This window comes from Hyperolius riggenbachi, chromosome 1 (assembly GCF_040937935.1).
Source record: "Hyperolius riggenbachi isolate aHypRig1 chromosome 1, aHypRig1.pri, whole genome shotgun sequence".
Lineage (NCBI taxonomy): Eukaryota > Metazoa > Chordata > Amphibia > Anura > Hyperoliidae > Hyperolius > Hyperolius riggenbachi.
In genome coordinates, this window is record NC_090646.1 from 125,098,367 (window position 1) to 125,124,411 (window position 26,045).

The 26,045-nt window shown below is 43.8% G+C and overlaps 1 protein-coding gene across 1 annotated transcript in view; it reads left to right on the forward strand.

Moving 5' to 3' along the window:
- Positions 1-11,357: 11,357 nt before the first annotated feature.
- Positions 11,358-26,045, forward strand: part of SHISA3 (shisa family member 3) — a 33,532-nt gene continuing 18,844 nt past the window's right edge. The window contains exon 1 of the mRNA XM_068268210.1: positions 11,358-12,273. Coding sequence (XP_068124311.1) covers positions 12,009-12,273 — 265 coding nt within the window. The 5' untranslated portion in view covers positions 11,358-12,008. The remainder of the gene's footprint in view (positions 12,274-26,045) is intronic.

Genomic DNA, 26,045 nt, shown 5'->3' on the forward strand with positions numbered 1-26,045 from the left:
ATGGGCAACATCCCACTTCATCAGGCAGTATGATTGTGTGTCTACTTGTGGGAGTTAGACTACCACTACCTCCACGCTTCTTTAAAAGGATAAGGATAAAAACTATTTTATCCTTATCTAGTGCCTCTGTTTTGAACAGTGAGCTGAATTGGCCAAAAAAACACAAATTAATATTGCTAAAACAATATTGTACTATTTTGAATTGCCCAGCAACCAGTCCGGGTTTAGATTTTACTGAAGACTTAGAGAGGTATTTGGCAATTTACTTTTCGGACCAGGCTCGGATTTACATCACAGGAGCCTTTAGGCACAGATCTCCTGGCACCTTATACTTGGCCCTCCATGAACCTACAAACCTCCGCCGAACTGCACCGCAGCTGTGTTGGCTCGCATAGCTGTCACTTCACCCTTACTTTCCTTGCCCATCATAGGTTGCTACAAGTGCCCTTTATTATTGGGTAGCCAGAGGAACCTCATTATTAGGTAGCTACAGGTGCCCCTGACTGAAAAAAAGGTTTTAGTGGAATGCTGAGAGCTAGGTAAGTAACCCCTTATTTACGCTCTAATCAGGACTCTGAAAAGGGAATTAGGGATGGAGCTGCCTCTGGAGCTGCCTCTCCAGCATCAGGCACCTGTAGGTATGTGCCTACATTGCCTTATGGTAAATCCGGCCCTGGTTTAGACAATGCAACCATCAATTCAAGAAATGATGTAGTATGCAAAAGAAGTGTGGTCACGTTGTCAGTAAAGAGATGTAGGAAGCTTATTCACACTACAGGAAATATTTGATTCCAGTTTTGATTTCCAAAGGATGAGGTTCCAGATTTTATAAGGACCCTGTAGTGGATCTCTGTAAACTATACATATGGTTAGGATGTTTACTATGTAGCTTCAGCAAATGCTGTCACTAATGAGGCAGATACCTGACAAATTCTGAAAAGTTGGATCAGGCTTTGACTTTAGATTTGACTACGTAGTGTGCCACCAACCCCCTGTAACTGAAGCCTGGCCAGTACATTGGTGCAGAGGCTGGTCCAAGACATGACATGAGCTTATGGCCGGCTTCAGAGGTGCTGTACTTGAATTGGGAGGAAGTATGTCGTGGGTTAGAATATTACTTTTAGTGTTCTTAAAGGATTGTCAAGTTCTGATAATATAGCAAATTTCTGCATTCTACTAAAAAAATAAGAAATTGCTTCTTTTCATGTTCAGACTAATTTTGCAATAAACAGATTTTTGAATCAGGGAGAGAAGAGATTAACCTGACAAGTAAAAATAAAATTGTACAGAAAGAAGCGTACGAGAGGAATCGGCGCGGGAGACTTGGGCGCAGGATACAGCCGGTATATGGCTGATCCTGCTGTTGCACAAGTTCCAGGCCGTGTTAAATATTATTCCCCCTCCAGGCCGCCATGGATGGTGGGGAATGAAATTATTGTGTTTTAAAAATAACTTCAGCTCCGTCTTCTGACAGCACCGGAGTTACTCCCTATGCGCTGCTATAGCTGTAATTCCTATTACGGCCTATGGTGGCGCCGGCTGTGCCCAAGTCTCCTGTGCTGGATTCACAGTGTTCGAGAAGGAATACTTTGCCGTTTTTTTGGGCCCTGCATTGTCCTCTATACAGCTACAGTGAAAAATGGGAGTGGGCATGCATCAGTTAGAGACCCATGAGCCATGGTCAGTGGGTGGGTCAGCATCCACTTGTAACCTCCTTGTTAATTGCATGCTGCTCAGGGCCAGGATTACCTCAAAAGCACCATCAAGTGCATGGGCTATAGACCACAAGCTGCATCATCTGGTGAGACCAGTGCTTCCTGTGTAAGCTGTTGCCTGAGTACTGCATGCAAATTCCCTGCATATTGTGCACTGTGCATTATTGTACTTTATCAAGCCCAATGCTGTCTGTGCACTGTCTGAGAACTGAGGGAATTGCCTGTCATCTGTGATTTGCTTGTGCATGTTTGCTTACTGGATCTGGAGATGCATTGAATGACTTGCTTTTGCATGGCTGCAATGCTATTGTATAACCTATGCTTCAGGTCAGGAAGCTCTGATGTTCCTCTCCCAGCTCACAAGTCATAAAGCATAGGGTTCCTACCACCACTGGGGACCACTTTGCCCTTCTCTTTCCACATCATCCTCTGCAATTCCTCTTTTAGACCTGACATGTCCCCAGCGTCTCATACTCACCTTTCCTGATGTTACTGTCACTTGGAACCGCCAAATCTATCACCACCACTGTCTTCTGGTCTTTGTTTATTATCATGAAGCCTAATTGATTGGTCAGTACCTGTCTAGCTCTCTGGGTTCGCAAAGTTCCACATGATCTTAGATAACATGACAGTAGGCCCGATGAGGAAGAATGAATAAATAAATATATATAGACATGTGGTGATACACATTATTTGTGCAGTAACAGTCCTGCACATTTTTAATTACACCTGTAGATGTTTTTCCTTTTTTTGCTGAACACGGTGCTGGAATTCTCTTCTGTGCACAGTGAGGACATGTTGACAAACTGGAGCCTAATTCCTCACGATTTCAATACACGACCATGTCTGGGTTATTGTTCTTTTAATAGCTTTCTTTCAAATTAAAGAGCCTAAAACTTTCTGACTTTTGACAAACTTAAGACCGCTGAAGAGCGCTTCAAGCCTGAACACAAGAGGAACATTAGCGCATTATTTTGCCAGTATTCCAAAACAATTTCCCATGCATGCAAAGCATAAGTGTAGCCTTTGTATGCTGTTCTGTTAATGAGCAATTGCTGCTCCTGAGTAAGCTGCCCATTATCCTGACAACTGAGAACAGGTCAGAAAGCGCATGGGAACAGATGTCACCATCTCTCAGACCTCTCCCCCCCCCCCCCCCCACACACTTTCTACTCTCAAGGTAGCAGCCCCAACGCCAGAGCTTTACATTAAATTACAATAGTACACAGCACAACTCACACAGTATAAATAAAAGGTTCCAAGATGGATTTGTTTTGCTGCTTCTAGAGATGAGAAGAGAAGGCTAAGGTTACAGTATTCCACAACAGCCATTAGTGTGCAGATACACCAATATTTCATCTCATTCTGTCCAAAGACATTATTTTTAACAAGAAGCAATGCCATGTAGTAACCTATAGTAATTAATATGAAATGATTGTTTATAAGATGTGAGATACTATTAGTAGATAGTTTATACTATTGCTATACACTTGTATAAAAAAAGGGGGTGGGTGGGTGGGGGGGGGGGGGGGAGGAACCAGTTATGTATGGGAATGTTAGCATTTAAGGAAGACTTTAATTTTAATAATAATCATCATAATAATAATCATAACATAATAATCCACAACCTTACTATAACCCCCACCAGCTAATTGCTAAAATGGCCCCTGTGTGAGCCTGATGTGATTGTCCTTCCTCCCTCACTTCATAAACATGAAAGCATGTCCTCTTGTGGCCTCCGCACCAATGCAGAGGTTAGAGTGCAATCCAGTGGGGAGGGGACAAGGCCTTTCCAGCCCATCTAACTAATAAGGATCCTCTGGGCTCACAGCTGAGCGATCATTAATGCTGCAGATAAGGCAGGCATACTGTTGTTTGATGTGTTTTTTGTGTGTGTGTTAGAGTTAAGGTAGCGTTAAAGTTTAGGCCAAAGGAATATTGCCTACATGCCCTACAGCTATAGCATTAGCCTAACAGGTCTTTTGCTCTTACAGTGGGGAAAATAATTCTTTGATCCCCTGCTAAATTTATAAATTTGATCACTTACAAATAAACAAACAATTTGTAATTTTTATGGTAGTTTAAATTGGATGAAAAAGACAAAAAATCAACAAAGAATCCAGATAAATAAAAGGTATACGGTAGTTTGTTTTGCATGTAATTGAGTGAAATAAGTATCTGATCCCCCTACAATCCAGACAGAATTCTGCCCATGTGGCACATAGTATACACATAGACTACAGTACAATTACAGATACTCCTGATTTCAACTCATTGTGTGCATAATGCCTGTCCACAGGATCAGTTCATTCCATTACAACCTCTCCATCACCATGGGCAAGAGCAGAGAGCTGTTGAAGGACATGCATGACAAAATTGCAGACCTGCAAAATGCTAGAATAGGTATAATTCGCCTTCTGTCTGGGGCACCATGCAAGATCTTGCTTGTGGGGTGTGGATGATCATGGGAATGGGGAGGAATCGGCCCCCGACTACACAGGCGGAGCTTGTTAATGATCAAAAAACAGTTGGGACCACAGTTGCAAAGTACACTGTTGGTAACACACTAGAGCATAATGGATTGAAATCTTGCAGCATCCAGAATGCCCCCCTGCTCAAGAAGGCACATGCAAAATGCCTTAAGTTTGCCAGTGAAAAGTAACTTAGAGAAGGCTTGGGAGAAAGTGCTGTGGTCAGATGATACCACCAAAACATAGCTGTTTGGAGAGAATTCGAACAGCGGTGTTTAGAGGAAGAAGACTACTGAGTGTAACTTAAAGATCACCATCCCCAAACTCAAGCATGGAAGTGTGAAGGACAACCTCTGGACACTGCTGCATTAAGGGACCAATGACCTTAAAGTTTTGTATGAACACTGAAGATGAGTTGTGTATGGGTTTTCCAGCATGAAAATGACCCAAAGCTCAAGATCAAGGCAACAAAGGAGTGGCTCTTGTACATGCAGTGGAGCCAAAAACTGTCTTGAGAGAGGTAAAAGCTGATCACAAAGTGAAGATGCCATCATATCACGTTACCCAGGGGCTTGCTGAAAAAAAGCACTCTCCATACAAAACATTGCATTAGGGCTGGAACCCACCCGCTAGCGCTTTCCCTAAACGCTCTGCCAATGTAAATAAATGTAACAAATTCCACAGTAGCGATTGTGATGATTAAAATTGCAGTCGCAAGACATTCAGCATTTTGGGAGAATTTGCGCTTCAATGTAAAGTATTGAAGCGCTGGCAAATCGCTCATGAATCGCTACATTGCTATTTGAGTGTGATTTTAAATTACTGCAAACTGTAAAACAAATTATTATAAATTGAAAGGACCAATCAGAGTTAAAATCGCTAATCGCTATCACTATCGCTGGCAAAGAGCTTACACAAAATTGCTCCCAAAAGCGCCATAAAATGCTCATGAAATCGCTTACAAAATGCTAATTAAAAACGCACGCAATTGTGCTAGTGATTTGAGATTTGTAGTGGGTTCTAGACCTCAAGAGGGCTCTTTTTACTGCTTATTTGACATATAGAAATTATGGTAATTTCCTTTTGTGTTTTACTCAAAAATCCTAAAGGATGAATGACACATTACATGCGGGGCGGGGGCAGCGGCGCTATGATGATTTCCAATAGATTTCATTGTAAATCTGTCTGCAGTGTGTGGGCTGGAAATAGATCTCTCTCTGATTAGATTCGATCAGAGAGGGATCTATCTGATGGTCGATCTGGTGGCAGATCAAGAGATGTATGGCCACTTTAAAGGGTCTATTTGTAAACAAAAATGGAAGCAAGAAAGGTCACTGCTGCAGTTGTCCTTCAGGAATTTGTGGCCTTTAGGCAATTTAGGGGGGCATTATAGAAGCACTCCAGGGCATATACCATATCTTGTACGCATTTTAGTATGCACATTATGCTACCTACAAGCATCATATGGTTCAAACATTTCTGGTTGAATCTGGAAATATATGTTAACCTTCCACCCCAGGCCCTACACAGGAGTAAAATTAGCGGGGCTGGCTTTTCCTGAATGATCCTGGTAGAACCCACCATTTTATCGCAGAGTTCCTATTTGTCTTCCGTACAAACTCCCACCCGTGGACGAGCACCTTTGGTTTGGGCATGCACCATTAAGGTCCATGGATACCCAGTAAAACAAAGCCCCTTGAATGGCTTTTTTTCTCTGTGCACAAACGTTAACTTCTACTGGGCTTGCATGGGCCTTAGTCGCACATGCCTAGTCTGGATGCACTCATCCACGGCTGTGCTCATGCCCAGAAGAAACCTAATACGACTGGCTTGAGTCACGTAGGTATAGAGGGACCTTGCACTGGAATGGTGGGCGATTAGAGGATCCGGGAAACCTCTGCACCATCCAGAGGCTTCCCACTACTGAGGTATCTGTTCTTCTCACTTCAGCTGTACTTACCCCCAGGACAGTACATTTTCTAGGCTAAAATGCACCCAGGTCGAGGGTGTAAAAATTGCGCCCCCGCGGAGCCATGTATAGGTGCCTGCAGTATAAGTTAGCCAGGTCTAGTTGCACTCAGTATAGGTCCCCCCAGTATAGGTAGCCAGGAATAGGTACCCCAGTATAGGTAGCCAGCTATAGGTCCCCCCGGTATAGGTAGCCAGGCATAGGTCCCCCCAGTATAGGTAGCCAGGCATAGGTGAGCCAGTATAGTTACCCTCAGCATAGGTTAGCCAGGTAGGTGCCTCCAGTATAGGTAGCCAGTATAGTTGCCCCCAGTATAGGTTAGATAGGGCACCCCCGGTATAAGTTAGATAGGTAGGTGCACCCAGTGCAGGTTAGCTAGGTGGGTGCCTCTAATATAGGTAGCCAGAATAGTTGCTCCAGCATAGGTTAGATAGGTAGGTGCCCCCAGTATAGGTTAGTTAGGTAGGTACCTCCAATATAGGTAGCCAGTATAGTTGCCACCTGTATAGGCTAGCTAGGTAGGTAGGTGCCCCCAATACAGGTTAGATAAGTAAGTGCCCCCAGTATAGGTTAGATAGGTAGCTGCCCCCCAGTATAGGTTAGATTGGTAGCTGCCCCCCAGTATAGGTTAGATTGGAAGCTGCCCCCCAGCATAGGTTAGATTAGGTAGGTGAACCCCAGTATAGGTTAGATTAGGTAGCTGCCCCCCAGTATAGGTTAGATTAGGTAGCTGTCCCCCCAGTATAGGTTAGATCAAGTAGCTCTCCCCCCCAGTATAGGTTAGATTAGGTAGCTGTCCCCCCAGTATAGGTTAGATTAGGTAGCTGCCCCCCAGTATAGGTTAGATAGGTAGCTGCCCCCCAGTATAGGTTAGATTAGGTAGGTGCCCCCCAGTATAGGTTAGATAGGTAGCTTCCCCCCAGTATAAATAAGATAGGTATCTGCACCCAAGTATAGGTCAGATTAGGTAGGTGCCCCACAGTATAAATTAGATAGGTAGCTGCCCCCCAGTATAGGTTAGATAGGTACCTGCCCCCAGTATAGGTTAGATTAGGTAGGTGCCCCCCAGTATAGGTTAGATTAGGTAGCTTCCCCTCAGTATAGGTTGAGTAGCTGCCCCTCATTATAGATTAAAGAGACTCTGTAACAAAAATTGCATCCGGTTTTTTTATCATCCTACAAGTTCCAAAAGCTATTCTAATGTGTTCTGGCTTACTGCAGCACATTCTACTATCACCATATCTGTAATAAATCAACTTATATCTCTCTTGTCAGACTTGTCAGCCTGTGTCTGGAAGGCTGCCAAGTTCTTCAGTGTTGTGGTTCTGTGATGCATCTGCCCCCTCCAGGCCCCTCTCTGCACACTGCCTGTGTATTATTTAGATTAGGGCAGCTTCTCTCTTCTCTCTTATCTTTTACAAGCTAGATAAATCCTCCTCTGAGCTGGCTGGGCTTTCACATACTGAGGAATTACATACAGGCAGAGCTGTCTGCACTCTGCAGGAAGAAACAGCCTGACACTTCAGTGGAAGATAGCTGCAGGGGGAAAGAAACACACAAATGATCTCTTGAGATTCAAAAGGAAGGGTGTATACAGCCTGCTTGTGTATGAATGTATTTTCTATGTGTGGACATACTGTACATCAACCTACTTCCTGTTTTGGTGGCCATTTTGTTTGTTTATAAACAAACTTTTTAAAACTGTTTTTAACCACTTTTAATGCGGCGAGGAGCGGCGAAATTGTGACAGAGGGTAATAGGAGATGCCCCCTAATGCACTGGTATGTTTACTTTTGTGTGATTTTAACAATACAGATTCTCTTTAAATTAGGTAGCTGCCCCCCCAGTATAGGTTAGGTAGCTGCCACCCAGTATAGGTGAGGTAGGTAGCTGCCCCCCAGTATAGGTTAGATAGGTAGCTGCCCCCAGTATAGGTTAGGTAGCTGCCCCCCAGTACAGGTGAGGTAGGTAGCTGCCCCCCCATAATGGAGGGGGGAGCCGCAGCTGCGGGGGGGGGGGGGGGGGGGTAGCCCGACCTCTCCCTCCCTTCCTCTCCCCGAGCCACCCTCTGTGCTCCCCCCTCCAGACTGCAGAGTTAGTGCAGGGAAGCGCTCACTGTAAATAGCTACTCACCTCCCAGGTTCCAATCGCTGATCACTTGCCGCCGGTCCCCTCTCTGCATAGACGCTGATACACACCAGGAAGCAGCGTGTGTATCAGCGTCTATGCAGATAGTAGACCGGCGGCGAGTGATCGGCGATTGGAACCTGGGAGGTGAGTAGCTATTTACAGTGAGCGCTTCCCTGCCCGCTAACTCTGCAGACAGGAAGGGGGAGCACGGAGGGTGATCCGGGGAGAGGAAGGGAGGGAGAGGTCGGGTTGCCCTTCCCGCCCTTCCCGCGCCCCCCCCCCCCATTACGGCGCCCCCCTCCCAATAGCGCTCAGGGCATAGGGCTCGATTCACAAAGCGGTGCTAACCTAGTTAGCATGCCTAAAGACTTTGGGCGTGTAAAGTAGGGTGCTAACTAGGTTAGCACCGTTTTGAAAATCAGTTCGTGTGCTATTTTAGTGCGCGTTAAAGTTTGCGTGCGTTAAGTTTTATGCGTACAACTACTTTGCGTGCAAAGTATGCTTATCACACTACTTAGCACGCGAAGCAGCTGATTTTGCATGCAAAGTAGTGCGCACTATACTTTGCGCGTGCAAACTTTTATGCGCGCATTAGCGCGCGAAGAGGCAGTTTGCACGTGATAAGCAGCTTTTCACTGGCGTGCTAACAGTTAGCACCGCTTTGTGAATCAAGCCCATAGTATTTATTCTTAAAAGTGCGAACGCAATCGCTGCACAAAGCAATTTTGTGAGCATTTTGCACCTTTCCTATACCTTTCATTGTAGCAAAAACGCCCTAAAATGGTACAGGCAACTCATTCCTGAGCGGAAAGCAGATGAAATGCGCTGATATGAACTATTCCATAAGGATTTTAGCGATTTTAGGTCTTTTTTTTTAAATCTGGGGAACTCAAAAAAAAACACTGCAAATTGCCCTAGGTGTGAACAAACCCTTACCTCCCTGGGATCCAGTGCTGCAGTTTTCCCTCTGTCCTCCAGGTGGCGCTGTAACACTGTAGTGAGATAACCGTCTGTCATCATAACGAGAAACGGCAATCTCACCCGATGGATGCAGATCCCCCAGGAGGAGAGTGAAAATGCCTTTGCACAGTTCTGTCGCCCGCTACCACGAGACACGCTCGGGGTTACCGCTCCTGGCTTATTTTTGCCAACCCGAGCCTGACTTGTGATAGCCAAGCCAAGGAGGTTAAAAAAAGGCCAAGTTTAAACCACAACTGAGCACTAGGCAAAAAAATAACATGGGGTGGAGACATAAGGTGACCCCATTGTCTCCCCCACCCCCAGATAGAATTGGGTGTTCCCCCAGACCCCAGTGGTGGCTAGAGGACTCTCCCCCAGGCGTCTTCCCCCATGAATAGTACATGTACATGGCACTGTGTCCTTGAGAAGAGGCTGCCAGTGGGGGTGAAGATGAGTGCACACAGATTGATGGAGGAGCACACTGGTGGCTTGACGTGTGAGTTTGTTCCTGTTCCAGAATAGTCTGTAGGGGCACAGGGCGACAGTATTCACTGGGGGAAGGGAAGGGGAGAGGAGACTTTGCGAGGCTCGTCATTCGGCTCTGGGGCCCTAGGCAATTGTTCAGTTTCCCCTATGTCAGTAGTTTGTGTCTCACCCTGGGAACCAGAAAGTGTCCAGTGGGGTCAGATATCTTGATCTGCATACTTCCGGGTTAGTGACTCCGAGAGTGTTTAGAAGTAGGAGTCATTTTTAGAAAGAAACCAGCAATGGCACCTTTATCATTTTTTTTCCAGGTTTCCTGTAAGGATAAGGATAATGGCTGTGGAATGCATACTTGAGACCTTAAAGCAAACCTGTACGGATAATTAAAAAGTCAAAATAAACATACACAGGTCATACTTACCTCCCGTGTAGTCTACTCCTCAATCTCTTTCTCCTCTCCTGCGCCCTGTTTGTCCACTGTAATCGATGGAATCCTCCATCCTCCATTTTAAAAATGGACATTGCCCTATAACAGCTTCCTGTTCAGCATATTGTTTAACTGTAATATCACCCACTTGAGCCATATGGAAACATGGACAGTACCTTGCACATCAGTCGTCCTTTCAGTTATAACTGACAGAAACTGATATATAACTGACAGCAACTGATATGTTTCAGGTCTGACAAAAAGATTGTTGTTAGAAGCAAATGGTGAGCTTCTGAGAGGAACTGGTGGCAAGGTAAGTATGTAATATTCATTCACAGGTAAATCATGTGTTTATTTTACATAATTTTACTCGGTTCTGGTTATTAACGGTGCAATTTTTAGCAAACGATCGTAGTCAGAAGACACAATTGCACCTTCAGTCAACAGTGGCAGTGCCTGTGACAAGTTCTTTATGACACATTTTCCCTTGAATATATTTTCATATTCCCAGACCTAAAATATAATATTGTAATTTCTCTCTGCAAAAGAATGACTTACCATGCAAAACTGCCCATTAATAATGGATGTGTGATAACACTTGACCTTCATTAAACCGACCCTTTGCAATGCTATGGAAATATCTGTGTTTAATTAGCAGCCCAGCCACTGAGAACGCTACCCTGGCTGCTTCCTAACAGAGGAGGCAAAATCTAATGGAATGAAAAGCATAAAATTCAACATGGCAGGACCCCTTCTGATATACTGGCACCAGGTGGTCACTCAATCATTAATACATTACAGCAATTAATTATTTAGCCTCACCACCAACCTGTGCATTTTTTAATTTATGAGCGTCCATAATAAATGCATGGGATGGATTAGTAAAACATTCATAGCAGGGGGTACAAATGCAATGACATCACCATCCACCATGAGGTAATTTATATATCCTGTCAATAATAATAATAAAGTCTGTGCAAAATACACAGAGGCAGTAACAGGAAAGTGCCATGCTTGGAATGAATAAGGCTGGCGTTCTCTTTCAGCAAAAAAAAAAAAAAAAATCCCCTTCAAATTAGGCAGCATTTAAAAATAAATTGGGAGTAATGAGGGGGGCTTGTGTTCTGGATTGCATTGTGTGGCAGCTCCCAGGGGGGAGATGAGAACTGCCTGTGTGCTGGTGACAATGGAGGGCAGTGAGTGGCAGGGAGCTCCCTCTCATTAGCTGCCTTGTGACCCTGGGGGCTGGGAGTGACAGCCAGGGGGGCTCTAGCAGGCTGCCAGACATGCACAAGGGGAGACCACCAGAGGCTGCTGCCTGCAAATGAAAGAAAGCAGTGCTCCAGCCAGGGAGGGAACCCTGGTCACTGCTGGGCAGCCAGCAAGCAGAAGACAGACCAGACTTGACCATAGCCTTCCAGAGGAGAGAAGGACAGACCAGCCTTGACCAGAGTCCAGAGCCTTTCATTGGAAAGAAGGCAGACCAGCCTTGACCCAGAGTCCTCCAGAGGAGAGCAGCATATCAGAGAACAGCACAAAGTGACAGCAGAACTTCCAGGCTACCTGCTCTTCCCAGACATACAGAAGACTTGGAATTCCTTATTAACTGTTAGACGTCTGATGTGCTGGGCTCCCAGCATGCTGTCCTGGCAGAGTTTTGCCTTAACTGAACTATTTCTTCAGGAAATTCTACTAGACCTGAGCTGCTTATCCAGTACAAGCTGCTGATTCCAGTGTTCAGATGTGTGCTGGACCCTCCATGGATAAATGATGATCACCCAGGCTTAGGGACCGCGGATGAGAGCCCCTATAGAAAGGCAGCACTGTGACAAGTCGGAAACGTCGGTGTCATCATGGGGTTACTGGGATGCTACTTAGTGCTCGCCCTCTGCACTTGGGGCAGTGCCAGGGCGCAGGGAGAGTACTGTCACGGCTGGGTGGACGCTGCTGGCAATTACCAGGCGGGATTTCAGTGTCCGGAGGACTTTGACACAGTGGATGCCACCATCTGCTGCGGCTCGTGCTCCCTGCGCTACTGCTGCGCTGCGTCCGACGCCCGGCTGGAGCAAGGCGGCTGCACTAACGACCGCGAGCTGGAGAACAGCGGCGTTACCGCACGTGAGTAGCGCACCTTATCTAATGCGGTAGCAGGCAACAGGAGCAAAAAGTGGAGAATCTGCACAGTGCTGGGTATCTGCTCCACTTTTCTCCCAGTTTTGCTCCAGTTTTCTCCACTGGTTTTTTTTTTTTTTTTTTTGCTCATTTGGCCAATTAGCGTTGCTTTTAAAAAGTTGGAGAACAAACTTTCGCTGAGAATTTGTATCCCTGAAATTGGCCCTTATGTTAAAGTCTGGTCAACCGCCAATCCTTTTACTAACTTTTTGTATTTTTTTTCCCCTAAAGGTAATTTTTAAAAAATAATATTTATCAGTGTTTATTACAATTCCAAACGCTGTTTTATAAACTTATTTAAGACTGAATAGATGATGGACAATTTGGGGTTCACTGTAATTGGCTGGAAGCTGCTCACCACCAGCACATTATGATGAAGCTGTCTGTATGTGAAGTATGCTGGGTGTGCTTGTATACCTCTGATAATATCTCACATTTAACCCGTGTAGATCGAGATGCAGAGCCATAGCTGAATGATTGGCGTTAGCACTTAGCACAATTTATCTGCAATGCTGAGGTGCTAAATACATTAAAAACTGTGGGCAGCAGGGTGGCATAGTGGTTAGGTTATAACGCTCACCTGTGTCTATGTGGGGTTCCTCCAGGTACTCTGGTATCCTCCCACATCCCAAAAACATACAGATAAGTTAACTGGCCCTAGACTATGATACATGCACTACAGGATACATACATAGGGCCTGATTCACAAAGCGGTGCTAATAGTTAGCACACTGGTGAAAATCCCTTTATCACGCCTAAACTCAGTTTAGGCGTGATAAGTTTAGGTGTGATAAGTTTAGGTGTGATAAGTTTAGGCATGATAAGTTTAGGTGTGATAAGTTTAGGCGTGATAAGTTTAAGCACCAACTGGGTTAGCACCGCAGTGCACAGCTGATCAAAAGTTTTGCGCTAGCAAAGTCTGGTGCACTTCGCATAGAGTTTAATGGCGCTGCTTTGCGTGGGGGACTTTGCGCGCGATCTAAACTTATCTAAACTTATCACGCCTAAACTTATCACGCCTAAACTGGCTTTTCACCAGCGTGGTGCAATAGTTATCACTCCTAAAGTCTCCAACTGGGTTAGCACCGCTTTGTGAATCAAGCCCACAGACTTACATGACAATGGTAGGGATTAGATTGTGAGATCCTCTGAGGGACAGTTAGTGACATGACTTTGTACAGCACTGTGGAAGATATTGGCACTATCTAAATACTAAATAATAATCATAACTGGCTGGATAGTGTAATGGGTAAGGGCTGTGCCTCCAACATAGGAGACCTGGGTTTGAAGATCTATTCTTCCTGTTCAGTAAGCCAGCACCTATTCCGTAAGGAGTTCTTGGGCAAGACTCCCTAACACTGCTACTGAATGCGCTCTAATGGCAGCCTCGCAAGTGCTTTGAGTCAGACAGGAGAAAAGCGCTATACAAATACTGGAATTATTATTAAAACATGGATCTTGTGTGTGGTTCTGATACCTCTTGTGTGTTTTCATAGCAGGTCATTTGGATGCTGGTGGCCAGCTGGTAATTATGGATGCCACATAGATTGCAATGTGAATGTGGCTATGGCGGCGCCAAGTTTATAATTTGTACGCCGGAGGCGCCGCACAAAAATGAAATTTAACAGCATCAGAAGACAGTGCAGATATCGGCGGAGGGACACTTTAGCGTTGGAGATTGCGGTGCAGATATTGTCAGCGGGGGTAGGTTAGTGCTAGGAGTAGGTAGAGGTCGGGTTAGTGTGAGGAGAGGGTTAGGTGATCGTAGATTATCGGTAAAGTTACCGATATTCTACTATTGGTATTAGCCAGTGCCCAATAGTAGAATATCTGCAATTTAACCAGTGTCCTACTAGGGACTTTACTTGGCGACCAGATAACCCCGCCGCACTTTTTACTGCTCAGCAGGCTTTAAACTTTTATACAATTCTTGTTCCTATCTTTTCCTCAGAGAAGCTCACGATCTAATCCCTACTATAATCTTAAAACCATTTTGGGGGAAAACCATAAAGTTACCAGTATGTTTTTGGATATGGGAGGAAAACAGGGTGTCCAGAGGAAGCCTGTATACACAGGGGAACATACAAACTCCATGCAGATAGTGCCCTGGCTTGGAACTAAGGGGTATATTCACTAAACTGTTGTAAAGTGTAACTCCTAAACGATGATGCTGTTACGCACGGTATTTAGATACGTCCAACATTACCGCACATAGCTAATAACACTTCATTACATTTTGTGAGGTAATACCTTACGCATTTAAAGGGAGTCTTAAGTGACATGAGATAGACATTTAATTAGTTAATATTCAGCTAGGGAGCTGACAGTTTTTCTCCAGTAGGGACCCAGACTGTAGCCTCATTCACTGATAAGGAATAACAGCTTTCCTAGCAAAGAATTGGGCTTCTGAGAGTAGGGGATATATAAAAAAAAAAAGTCATTAGTTCATCATAGATTTTAGCATTCAGAGATAAGGGACAGACTGTTTCATTGAGCTGCGTCAAAACAATAAATCTACTTTTTATGTTTTTAAACAGAACATAAAACTGTGGCATATCTAAAAGTTGTTTTTTTTTATAACATTGCATCATTCTCTAATATATGCAATTTATAGCTGTAGCATATACTACACATACAATTCATTATCTCATAAGTTTATTTTCAATTCAGATTCCCTTTAAGTATCACTTTAAGTATTGCACAGATGGCAACTTATCTCATGTCTCAATTAGGTGTGTTTGCACCTGTAAAGCACGATTTACATATGCATTACGCACGGTAGTATCATTGCATGCATAAATCGAAATCAGCATGTGTGTGCAGCACTATGATATATTATTATGCTGTGCTTGTCATGACTCTACACATGCTATTCTAATAACCGCTGTTTCAGTCTGGTACTTTACTGCTGCCAGAATGCAATCTAATAATGCAACAATTGTCACTTTACAAATGTCAGCAATGTAAATGTATGGTAAGCCCCATCACACACAGCGTATCAGTGTCATGGAACAATTTTTTCTAAGAAAGTAAAAATCTCTTTCTAACATCTCCAAACCGTCTATTTGAGCAGCTAGCTTTGTATGTGTATGTATTACAAGACCAATCAGGATATATCATTCATCAGAGAATTAGGATCATAAAAGCACAGCCTCACAGTGTAACCTTTGCAGTATTATCTGCAGGAAAAGATGTCATTGTGGCATATTTGGTGACTGGGGACGTCACTGGAAAATGTGCTTAATTTTTGTCCAGGAGCGACATCAGCCCTGTAATAAAGAAGTGTTATGTGAGAGTGGTGATGTCATTGATGTAAGGGCCCGTTTCCACTAGCGCGAATTCGCATGCAGACAACGCATGCGGATTCGCATAAGCAATACAAGTGGATGGGACTGTTTCCACTTGTCAGTTTTCATTTGCGTTTTTCTGTGCAGGATTTTTCTGCACGGTAGACCCTGCAGAATTCGCCTGCGTGTGGAATGCAGGCGAATCGCAGGCAATGTATTTAATAGGGAAATCGCATGCGTTTTTTTCATGCGTTTTTTCCCGCGATTTCGCGTGCGATTTCGCATTGAAAGTAATGTAAATTGACACAGGCAGTGACATGGTTAAAATCGCATATACCCTGCCTATGCGAAATCGCATGCGAAATCGCGGCAAATAACGCATGCGGAATCGCATCCGCATGCGATTTTGTCAGCGGTGATATGCGGCGATTCCGCACCGCACTAGTGGAAACGGGCCCTAACACACTGCATCTTGCGAGGGATTGTACTGCTGTCCTGACACAGCACAGGTGGGTGCCACTGCAGCTAAATGCAGGTATATTAGCAATGCAACGACATCATTGCTGTAAGCTATTGTCACGTATAGATGTACAGTGAAGTTAAAGTCATGGCTTAGCTATGAAAATAGTCATATGACCTGCGCCATGTGACAGACTTGGAATGCATTTTACTATAGACAAGGCAAATGCAACTCAACAAAAAGAATATTTAGAACACTGTTTATAGGATAGAAACTAGGCGAACGAGCAGCAGGTGGCGTAGTGGATAGCACTCTCGCCTTGCAGCGCTGGGCCCCCAGTTCGATTCCTAGCAAGGGCACTATCTACTCAGAGTTTGTATGTTCTCCCTGTGCCTGTGTGGGTTTCCTCCAGGCACTCCAGTTTCCTCCCACATGCCAAAAAGATACAGATCAGTTAATTGACTTCCCCCTAAATTGCCCCTAGACTACAAAACATAAAACACGATACATACCGAGACAAATGACTATAGTAAAGATTAGATTGGGAGGGACAGTTAATTTAGTCTGTACAGCGTCGCAGAAGATGTCGCGCTATGTAAATACTAAATAATATTAAATAACTTCTCTACCGTCCCTCTGTTTTACAGTGAAGGGATCAGCATCCTCATCCCTGTATTGTGGTCTTACAGGACTTAGAAAACGAACTTCACTTTCCTGATTGCCTAAGCTTGGCACACACTCATAAAAACATTTATTTTAATAAAAACATGAAACTTAGAAAAAATATCTCTTTAAATCTAAGACCTTTCTCAATTGATCAGTGGTGAATATTGTTCATTGACCCATATGAGTAAACTTTGCATAGTGGTTGGCTTGCTTTTTCAATACATCATTACTTACAAACATTAGTTGAGTTACAATGTTTCAGAGATACAAACCTATACCTTCCATTGTAGCAAAATCGCCCCGAAAATGGTACATGCAGCACTTTTGTGAATGGAAAGCAGACAAAAGGCGCTGATATTAACTATCCCATAAGGATTCATTGCACAAGGTATTTTAGGGCATTTTTCAAAGTCACCGGCACTCAAAAAAAGCGTGAAACTCCCTAAGTGTGAACAAGCCCTGAGCGCAGGGGTCATGCTTGACAAATTTGCCTGTGGTTCCCTGCAATGCAAATTTGCATTAGAACTGACAACCCAAGTAAGTCAATGTTATTTCAAGGGCTCATTCACCTCTAATGCGAATTTTCAAGCGCAGGGAAAGCTGACAGCTTGTTGCATGTGTTTGGACACCACTTGTGTTTTGTCTATTTTTACATTAGCTGCAGTGGAAAAATGCATTTTTTTGGGATAGTCTCTAAATGTTTGTTCTCCTTTACTTCAGAACAGAGCGACACTGACACAGCACAAGCTATCCTCAGAATCCGAAATTAAGCCAGATTTTTATCTTTAGAGCGGACCTGAACTCAGAACTTCCTCTCTGCTCTAAAAGATACGCAACAGCATAATAACCTGTAGAGAAAAACATGTCTTTGTTACAGCTGATGCAAATCCTACAACAAATCTGCACTGTTTCTACTTCCTGCTTTCACAGACATATTGTTAATAAATAGTGCCCCCCCCCCCCCCCCCCCACACACACACACACACACAGTGTTATGTCATGACTATGGTCCTGACAGTTAGGTGTCTGTAAACCTTATTGCATTGTGAAAAAATAATGGCTGTTTCCAAGTGCCAAGCAAGTAATATCTCCCTCTGAGCATAGAACTCTTAGTAACGAACATTCCGTACAGATCACCTGGCAGGACTAAAGATGTCACCACCGTTGATAAAATTCAGAATATAAATCAGGGAGAGGAGAGATTTTAAAATGGGCGAACACTGATTAAATCATTTATAAGTGAATATTCTAAAAAATAAATAAAAAAATAAGCAATTTTATTCATTACATTATTTTCACTGCAATTCCTCTTTAACCACTTGCGGACCAGACAGATCTGGCAGCTTTAAAGGGACACTTAAGTAAAAAAAAAAAAAAAAGTGAGTTTTACTCACCTGGGGCTTCCAATAGCCCCCTGCAGCTGTCCGGTGCCCTCGCCGTCTCCCTCCGATCCTCCTGGCCCCGCCGGCAGCCACTTCCTGTTTCGGTGACAGGAGCTGACAGGCTGGAGACGCGAGTGATTCTTCGCGTTCCTGGCCACAATAGCGCCATCTATGCTGCTATAGCATATATCATATACCATATAGCAGCATTGAGGGTGCTAATGTGTCTGGGAATGCGAAGAATCACTCGCGTCCCCAGCCTGTCAGCTCCTGTCACCGAAACAGGAAGTGGCTGCCGGCGGGGCCAGGAGGATCGGAGGGAGACGGCGAGGGCACCGGAAAGCTGCAGGGGGCTATTGGAAGCCCTAGGTGAGTAAAACTCATTTTTTTTGTTTGACTTAAGTGTCCCTTTAAGACCAGAGCCGTTTGTGCTCTTTTAAGCCGTGTGATTGCTTTGATTGGCCGGATATACGGAAGCTCTGCTGACAGCGTGACAGCAGAGTAAGTGGGTGCAGTGACGCAAACAGCGGCGGGAACGGCAAGAGCAAGCAGACAGTGCGGCGGCGGTGAGTGAAATCTACGCCCTGGCAGGAATAACAGCACACAAACAGAGCGGAGATTCCAATAACCGCCGTCCATAAGAGGTTAACAAATCATCACCACTCACGAGTCATTTTTAAGATGGACTTTTAAAGTGGGTAACTGAACAGCATAAAATCACTGAGAATGAATTGTAGTAACAGTTATAAATCTTGCACCATTTTGGGCAGAATCCATGAACCCCAGTAATGACTGCCCGGTGGGCTTATAATCAGAAGCAGCAAGATTTATTTGGCAAATTCATCACTCTATAGTGTGAATTTCTTTATATAGCTCCCTCGCCAGCTTTTATGCAAGCAGCAATATATTTTTATATCTTGAACTAAATTCTAAAATCATTTCGGGGGGAAAAAAATAATCTTTTCTTTGTGCGCCCTTGGCACGGCCACATCCAGCCATAAATTTCTGTAAAATCGCTCCATTTAGGCAACGTATAGGAGCTCCTCTGCATTCATGTGTGCTGATCTGACCAGACTACCTAGGGTGAGCCTTGTAATACTATACCCAGACCTCCTGTGCAATTCTTCACAGCAATGGCCTCCCGGGGGAGAGCACTTTAAGCCCGGCTTGAAGTGTATCTGGATAATAGATGCACGAGTCATGTATTTTTTTTGCCTTTTGAAAAAAGCTGTGCTGTATAGCTGGTAATACTATACATCTTTTTTTCTCTTACCCAAAACGATCTTCTGTAATTTAATTAGAGACCTTGGGGTCAGAGTTTTCGGAGGCTTTCTACTCTTGAGATAATTACTATGTATTTATATCGTGATGACATTTTCCACAGCACTTTGTAGAGTATATTGAATTATTTAGGTCACTAACTGTCCCTCAAAAGCGCTTACAACCGAATGTCCCTTATGTATAAATTACCTAATATCCCTATCATTGGCTAGGTCCAATTTGGGGGAAGTGTCACTGGAAAGTGCAAAGCCCAGAAGAATCCCATACAGCATACGTAATGCTTAAAGTGAACCTGAAGTGATAGGTATATAGAGGCTGCCATATTTATTTATTTTTATACAACGCCAGTTGCCTGGCAGTCCTGCTGATTTATCTTTCAGTAATATTTGAATCGCACAACTGATACAAGCGTACAGCTAATCTTGTCAGAAACATCTGATCTGAATGCTTGTTCAGGGTGTGTGGCTAAAAGTATTGGTGGAGGTATTCAGGACAAGTTTGTAGTGTCACTTTACGATATCTAGCCCAAATAATTCTGGAAAATCCATTTGTGGCTATTGTGCCACAAGTACAACCAATATTTTGTATACAATCTGTTGATATACAGTTGAGACAGCGCTCCTCTTCTTGTGATCTCCAGGAATGCACTTCACAGCAGACTGATTCCCTTTGAGTATGTGTCTTCTGCTGCTGGCGGAAGCAGAGGATGGCAGGCAGAGAGGAGACAGGCAGCTATGAGGCTCCACGCCATGTCTGTGTGGACTGGTCTGTATGAGCCGTTTCTGTGTCCTGTGACAGCTTGTTTGAGAGGAAAAGGCTTTCTTGTATCACTTTAGATGTGCTTAATTGTCACTAGAGGTCTTCTCTTCTGTGTGTCACTAGATAGATCTGCACATCCAAAGTGATGCAGAAAAGCCTATTTGAATGTCTTCTTCTCCTGCTCTGCCACTGTCATATCCCACCCACCAGTGCATCGTATCAAATGAGGTGAGAAGCAGGAGTAGGAGGTTCTTTCTATTGGCTCTCTGTTTTCTGCTGTCTGTCAATGCTATTGCATGCTACAGTGGGATGCGAACGTTTGGGCAACCTTGTTAATCGTCATGATTTTCCTGTATAAATCATTGGTTGCGTTTTAAATAGAGACAAAAAGGTAGGCACAGTGGATATCTGCTCTAGGGAGGGTTCCACTAACTGGTACAGGAGCACAGGGTATAGCCTCTTGCGTGCTCAGATTGATGAAACAGATGCAGTATATATCATTCTAAAGAGGAGCGCATGGAGCCTCAGAGGAAGCTTGTTGAGCGAAACGGTGGTCAGGCAGGCCGCTGCCGCCCCCACATTGCCCCACAGCCAGGACTCGGGTAGGGTATGTCAGTCAATGTTTCATAATTTATCGACTTTTGAAATGGACTTGTATGTATATGATGAAAATTAAACTGACAGAGTGAGAAGCCTTGAAGCGGTGCAAGATTTCTTTTCTCCTCTTTAGAATGATAAATCATTGGTTGTTACGATAAAAAATGTCAGTTAAATATATCATATAGGAGACACACACAGTGATATTTGAGAAATGAAATGAAGTTTATTGGATTTACAGAAAGTGTACAATAATTCGTTAAACATTATTATATAAACAAAATTAGGAAGGTGCGTACATTTGGGCACCACAAAAAAGAAATTAAATCAATATTTAGTAGATCCTCCTGTTGAAGAAATTGCAGCCTCTAATTGCTTCCTGTAGGTTCCAATGATAGTCTGAATTCTGGTTGAAGGTAATTTGGATCATTCCTCTTTATAAAAGATCTCTAGTTCATTCAGGTTTGGTGGCTTCTGAGCATGGACAGCTCTCTTTAACTCACACCCCAGATTTCCAATTATATTCAGGTCTAGGGACTGAGATGGCCATTCCAGAACGTTGTACTTGTTCCTCTGCATGAATGTCTTAGTGGATTTTGAGCAGTGTTTAGGGTCGTTGTCTTGTTGAAAGACCTATCCCAGGCGCAGCTTCAGCTTTGTCACTGATTCCTGGACATTGGTCTCCAGAATCTGCTGATACTAAGTAGAATCCATGCATCCCTCAACTTTGACAAGATTCCCAGTCCCTGCACTGGTCACACAACCTGACAGCATGATGGAACCACCACCATATTTTACTGTAGGTAGCAGGTGTGTTTCTTGGAATGCTGTGTTGTTTAACGCCCCTTGTTATGCCCAAATAACTCAATTTTAGTTTTATCAGTCCACGGCACCTTATTCCAAAATGAAGCTGGCTTTTCCAAATGTGCTTTAGCATACCTTAATCGGCTCTGTTTGTGCAGTGTGCAGAGAAAAGGCTTTCTCTGCATTACTCTTGCATACAGCATCTCCTTGTTTAAAGTGCGCCCAATGGTTGAACGATGCACAGTGACTCCATCTGCAGCAAGATGATGTCTTTGGTGCTGGTCTGTAGGTTGACTCTGACTGTTCTTACCATTCGTCGCTTCTATCTTTTTTTGGTCTGCCACTTTAAGTATTAACTTGAACTGAGCCTGTGATCTTCCCTTTCCTCATTATGTTCCTAATTGTGGAAACAGACAGCTGAAATCTCTGAGACAGCTTTCTGTATCCTTCCCCTAAACCATAATGGTGAACAATCCTTGTCTTCAGGTCATTTGAGAGTTGTTTTGAGACCCTCATGGTACTACTCTTCAGAGAAAATTAAAAGAGGAGAGAAACTTACAACTGACCCTCTTAAATACTCTTTCTCATAATTGGATTCACCTGTGTACGTAGGTTAGGGGTCATTGAGCGTACCAAGCCAATTTGAGTTCCAATAATTAGTTCTAAAGGTTTTGGAATCAATAAAATGACAAATTTATGCACCTGCCTAATTTTATTTAAAGAATGATTGCGCACTTTCTGTAAATCCAATAAACTTCATTTCACTTCTCAAATATCACTGTGTGTGTCTCCTATATGATATATTTAACTGACATTTATTATTGTAACAACCAACGATTTATACAGGAAAATCATGACGATTAACAAGGTTGCCCAAACTTTTGCATCCCACTGTGTTTGCTAGTTTCTGACAGATCAGAGCTGGAGGTAAATACCCAACATCTCTCTTGGCTTTACCGCATTCTCAAATCATTGATAACTGACATTTACTAACACGTGTTGAGGTATTTACTGCACAAGACGGTAGCTTACCTCACTGGTTGGTAATTTCAGCTTGCCATGAGGTAGCCGCTTTAGTGAATTGACACTTCACTCTGTCAAGCTCTTCACTGGCTACCAATTAATGAGAGGATTCAGTTCAAACTCTTAACCATAACCTACAAAGCTCTCCACAATCTCTCTCCCCTGTACATCTCCTCACTAGTCTCCAGATACCAACCCAACCGCAATCTCAGATCTGCACACGAGCTTCTTCTATCCTCTTCTACAATTACCTCCTCACATTCACGTGTACAAGACTTCTCACGTGCCTCACCCCTCCTCTGGAATGCCCTTCCACAACACATCCGCCACTCTTCCACCTTCGAAATCTTTAAACGCTCCCTCAAAACCCACCTTTTCCGACAAGCATATTCTCTAGCTTAGGCCATGCACCCACTAAATAACCTAATTACGCACTGCCTGTACATATACTGTATACTTCCCCCACCTCTTGTTTCCACCCCATTCCTTTAGATTGTAAGCTCGCAAGGGCAGGGCTCTCACCCTTTTGTGTCATGGAATGTTATTAATTCAATTGCTTGCACACTGTTAGAAATTTATACATTTTAGTCATCATGTTAAATCAAGTTGTAATCAGCAGTGCTGTATCTTGTATCAGTGTTCATATTTCATGTATATCATTGTCTGTATCATTATGTATCCCTTGTTTGTTTTCTTAGATTGTACAGCGCCACGGAATATGTTGGCGCTTTATAAATAAATAAATAATAATAATAATAATGTTCAGTAAAAGCAGCTGTTTTATGCATTATGGCATGTGGTAATGCTGTACGAATTGAAGCCAATGTCCACTAAGTTTAATTAGGATATTTTATTGATAGACTAACTTGAAACAAGAAAGGGCAAAAACGAGACATCCAAAATTATTACCCCCTGGCCATTAATAATCAATAATGCACCCTTTCTGAACCACAACTGAAAAAAATCTCTTAGGGTAGTTCTTTACTAGGTTGGCGTAGATCTAATGAGGGATTTTCCAGTCTTCTATTGGTTCTGGTAAAATACGACAATGTAGCTTTAAATGAGAACAGGGTTTTGCTAACATGCGCCTGTGCTCATTAACCCCCCTCCCCCTAACTACACCAATTAGGGATCCCCTCCCTGAGGTCCAATCCACCCTCCCAACCCCCTGGCTAATATTATATGAAAAGTACACACTGTAGCAAAAATCCACCTTTATTTGACAATCAAATATCATCTCCATAAATTGTGATAGGAACATAATTTAAGTTTTGTGATCAATGGGAGAAATAGACAAATACAATCTGGGCACGGTAGCACTGATTATTTTTAGTTTGCAATGGATAAAAACTGCAAATTGACGTCTTTTTTTTTCTTATTTCTCCCACTAAAATGCATAGAAAACAAAATTGTTCTTGGGAGGAAAAAACACTGCCCAATAAAAGTCTAGCTTATCTTGAAAAAAACCCAATATATATATATGTATATATATATATATATATATATATATATATATATATATATATATACACATACACACAGTGGCTTGCAAAAGTATTCGGCTCCCTTGAAGTTTTCCACATTTTGTCACATTACTGCCACAAACATGAATCAATTTTATTGGAATTTCCCGTGAAACAACATGTGAGAAGTGGAACAAAAATCATTCATAATTCCAAACATTTTTTACAAATAAATAACTGCAAAGTGTTGTGTGCGTAATTATTCAGCCCTCTTTGGTCTGAGTGCAGTCAGTTGCCCATAGACATTGCCTGATGAGTGCTAATGACTAAATAGAGTGCACCTGTGTAATCTAATGTCAGTACAAATACAGACACTCTGTGACGGCCTCAGAGGTTGTCTAAGAGAATATTTGGAGCAACAACACCGTGAAGTCCAAAGAACACACCAGACAGGTCAGGGATAAAGTTATTGAGAAATTTAACCACTTGAGGACCCACGCTTTACCCCCCCCCCCTTAAGGACCAGCGCTGTATTCTGTGATCTGTGCTGGGTGGGCTCTGCAGCCCCAAGCACAGATCAGGTAGCAGGCAGAGCGACCAGATCGCCCCCCCTTTTCCCCCCCTATGGGGATGATGTGTAGGGGGGGTATGATTGCTCCTGCTGGCTGAGGTTTGCGGGGGGGGGGGCACCTCAAAACCCCCCTCCACGGCGACATTCACCCCCTTCCTCTCCTACCTCCCTTCCCCTCGGAGATCAGAGGCTGCACAGGAACGAATCTGTCCTGTGCCGCCTCTAACAAGCTCCTGCCTGTCATGTGACAGCGATCCCCGGCCGCGGATTGGCCGGGGATCGCTGATCTGGTACAACGCTGCTACTGTTAGCAGCGTTGTACGAATGTAAACAAAGCGGATTATTTCCGCTTGTGTTTACATTTAGCCTGCGAGCCGCGATCGGCGGCCCGCAGGCTATTCACGGAGCCCCCTGCCGTGAATTGACATTCCTGATTAATTAGCCTGCAGCCGGCGAACTGCGTCGCTGGTCCTGCAGCTGCCACTTTGCCGACTCGCGTTATGAATGCGCGGTCGGCAAGTGGTTAAAGCAGGCATAGGCTACAAAATGATTTCCAAAGCCTTGAACATCCCACGGAGCACTGTTCAAGCGATCATTCAGAAATGGAAGGAGTATGGCACAACTGTAAACCTACCAAGACAAGGCCATCCACCTAAACTCACAGGCCAAACAGGGAGAGCGCTGATCAGAAATGCAGTCAAGAGGCCCATGGTGACTCTGGACGAGCTGCAGAGATCTACAGCTCAGGTGGGGGAATCTGTCCATAGGACAACTATTAGTCGTGCACTGCACAAAGTTGACTCTTATGGAAGAGTGATAAGAAGAAAGCCATTATTAACAGAAAAGCATAAGAAGTCCTGTTTGCAGTTTGCCACAAGCCATGAGGGGGACACAGCAAACATGCGGAAGAAGGTGCTCTGGTCGGATGAGACCAAAATTGAACTTTTTGGCCAAAATGCAAAACGCTATGTGTGGCAGAAAACTAACACTGCACATCACTCAGAACACACCATCCCGACTGTCAAATATGGTGGTGGCAGTATCATGCTCTGGGGGTGCATCTCTTTAGCAGGGACAGGGAAGCTGGTCAGAGTTGATGGGCAGATGGATGGAGCCAAATACAGGGCAATCTTGGAAGAAAACCTCTTGGAGTCTGCAAAATACTTGAGACTGGGGCGGAGGTTCACCTTCCAGTAGAACAACGACCCTAAACATAAAGCCAAGGCAACAATGGAATGGTTTAAAACAAAGCATATACATGTGTTAGAATGGCCCAGTCAAAGTCCAGATCTAAATCCAATCGAGAATCTGTGGTAAGATCTGAAAACTGCTGTTCACAAACGCTGTCCATCTAATCTGACTGAGCTGGAGCTATTTTGCAAAGAAGAATGGGCAAGGATTTCAGTCTCTAGATGTGCAAAGCTG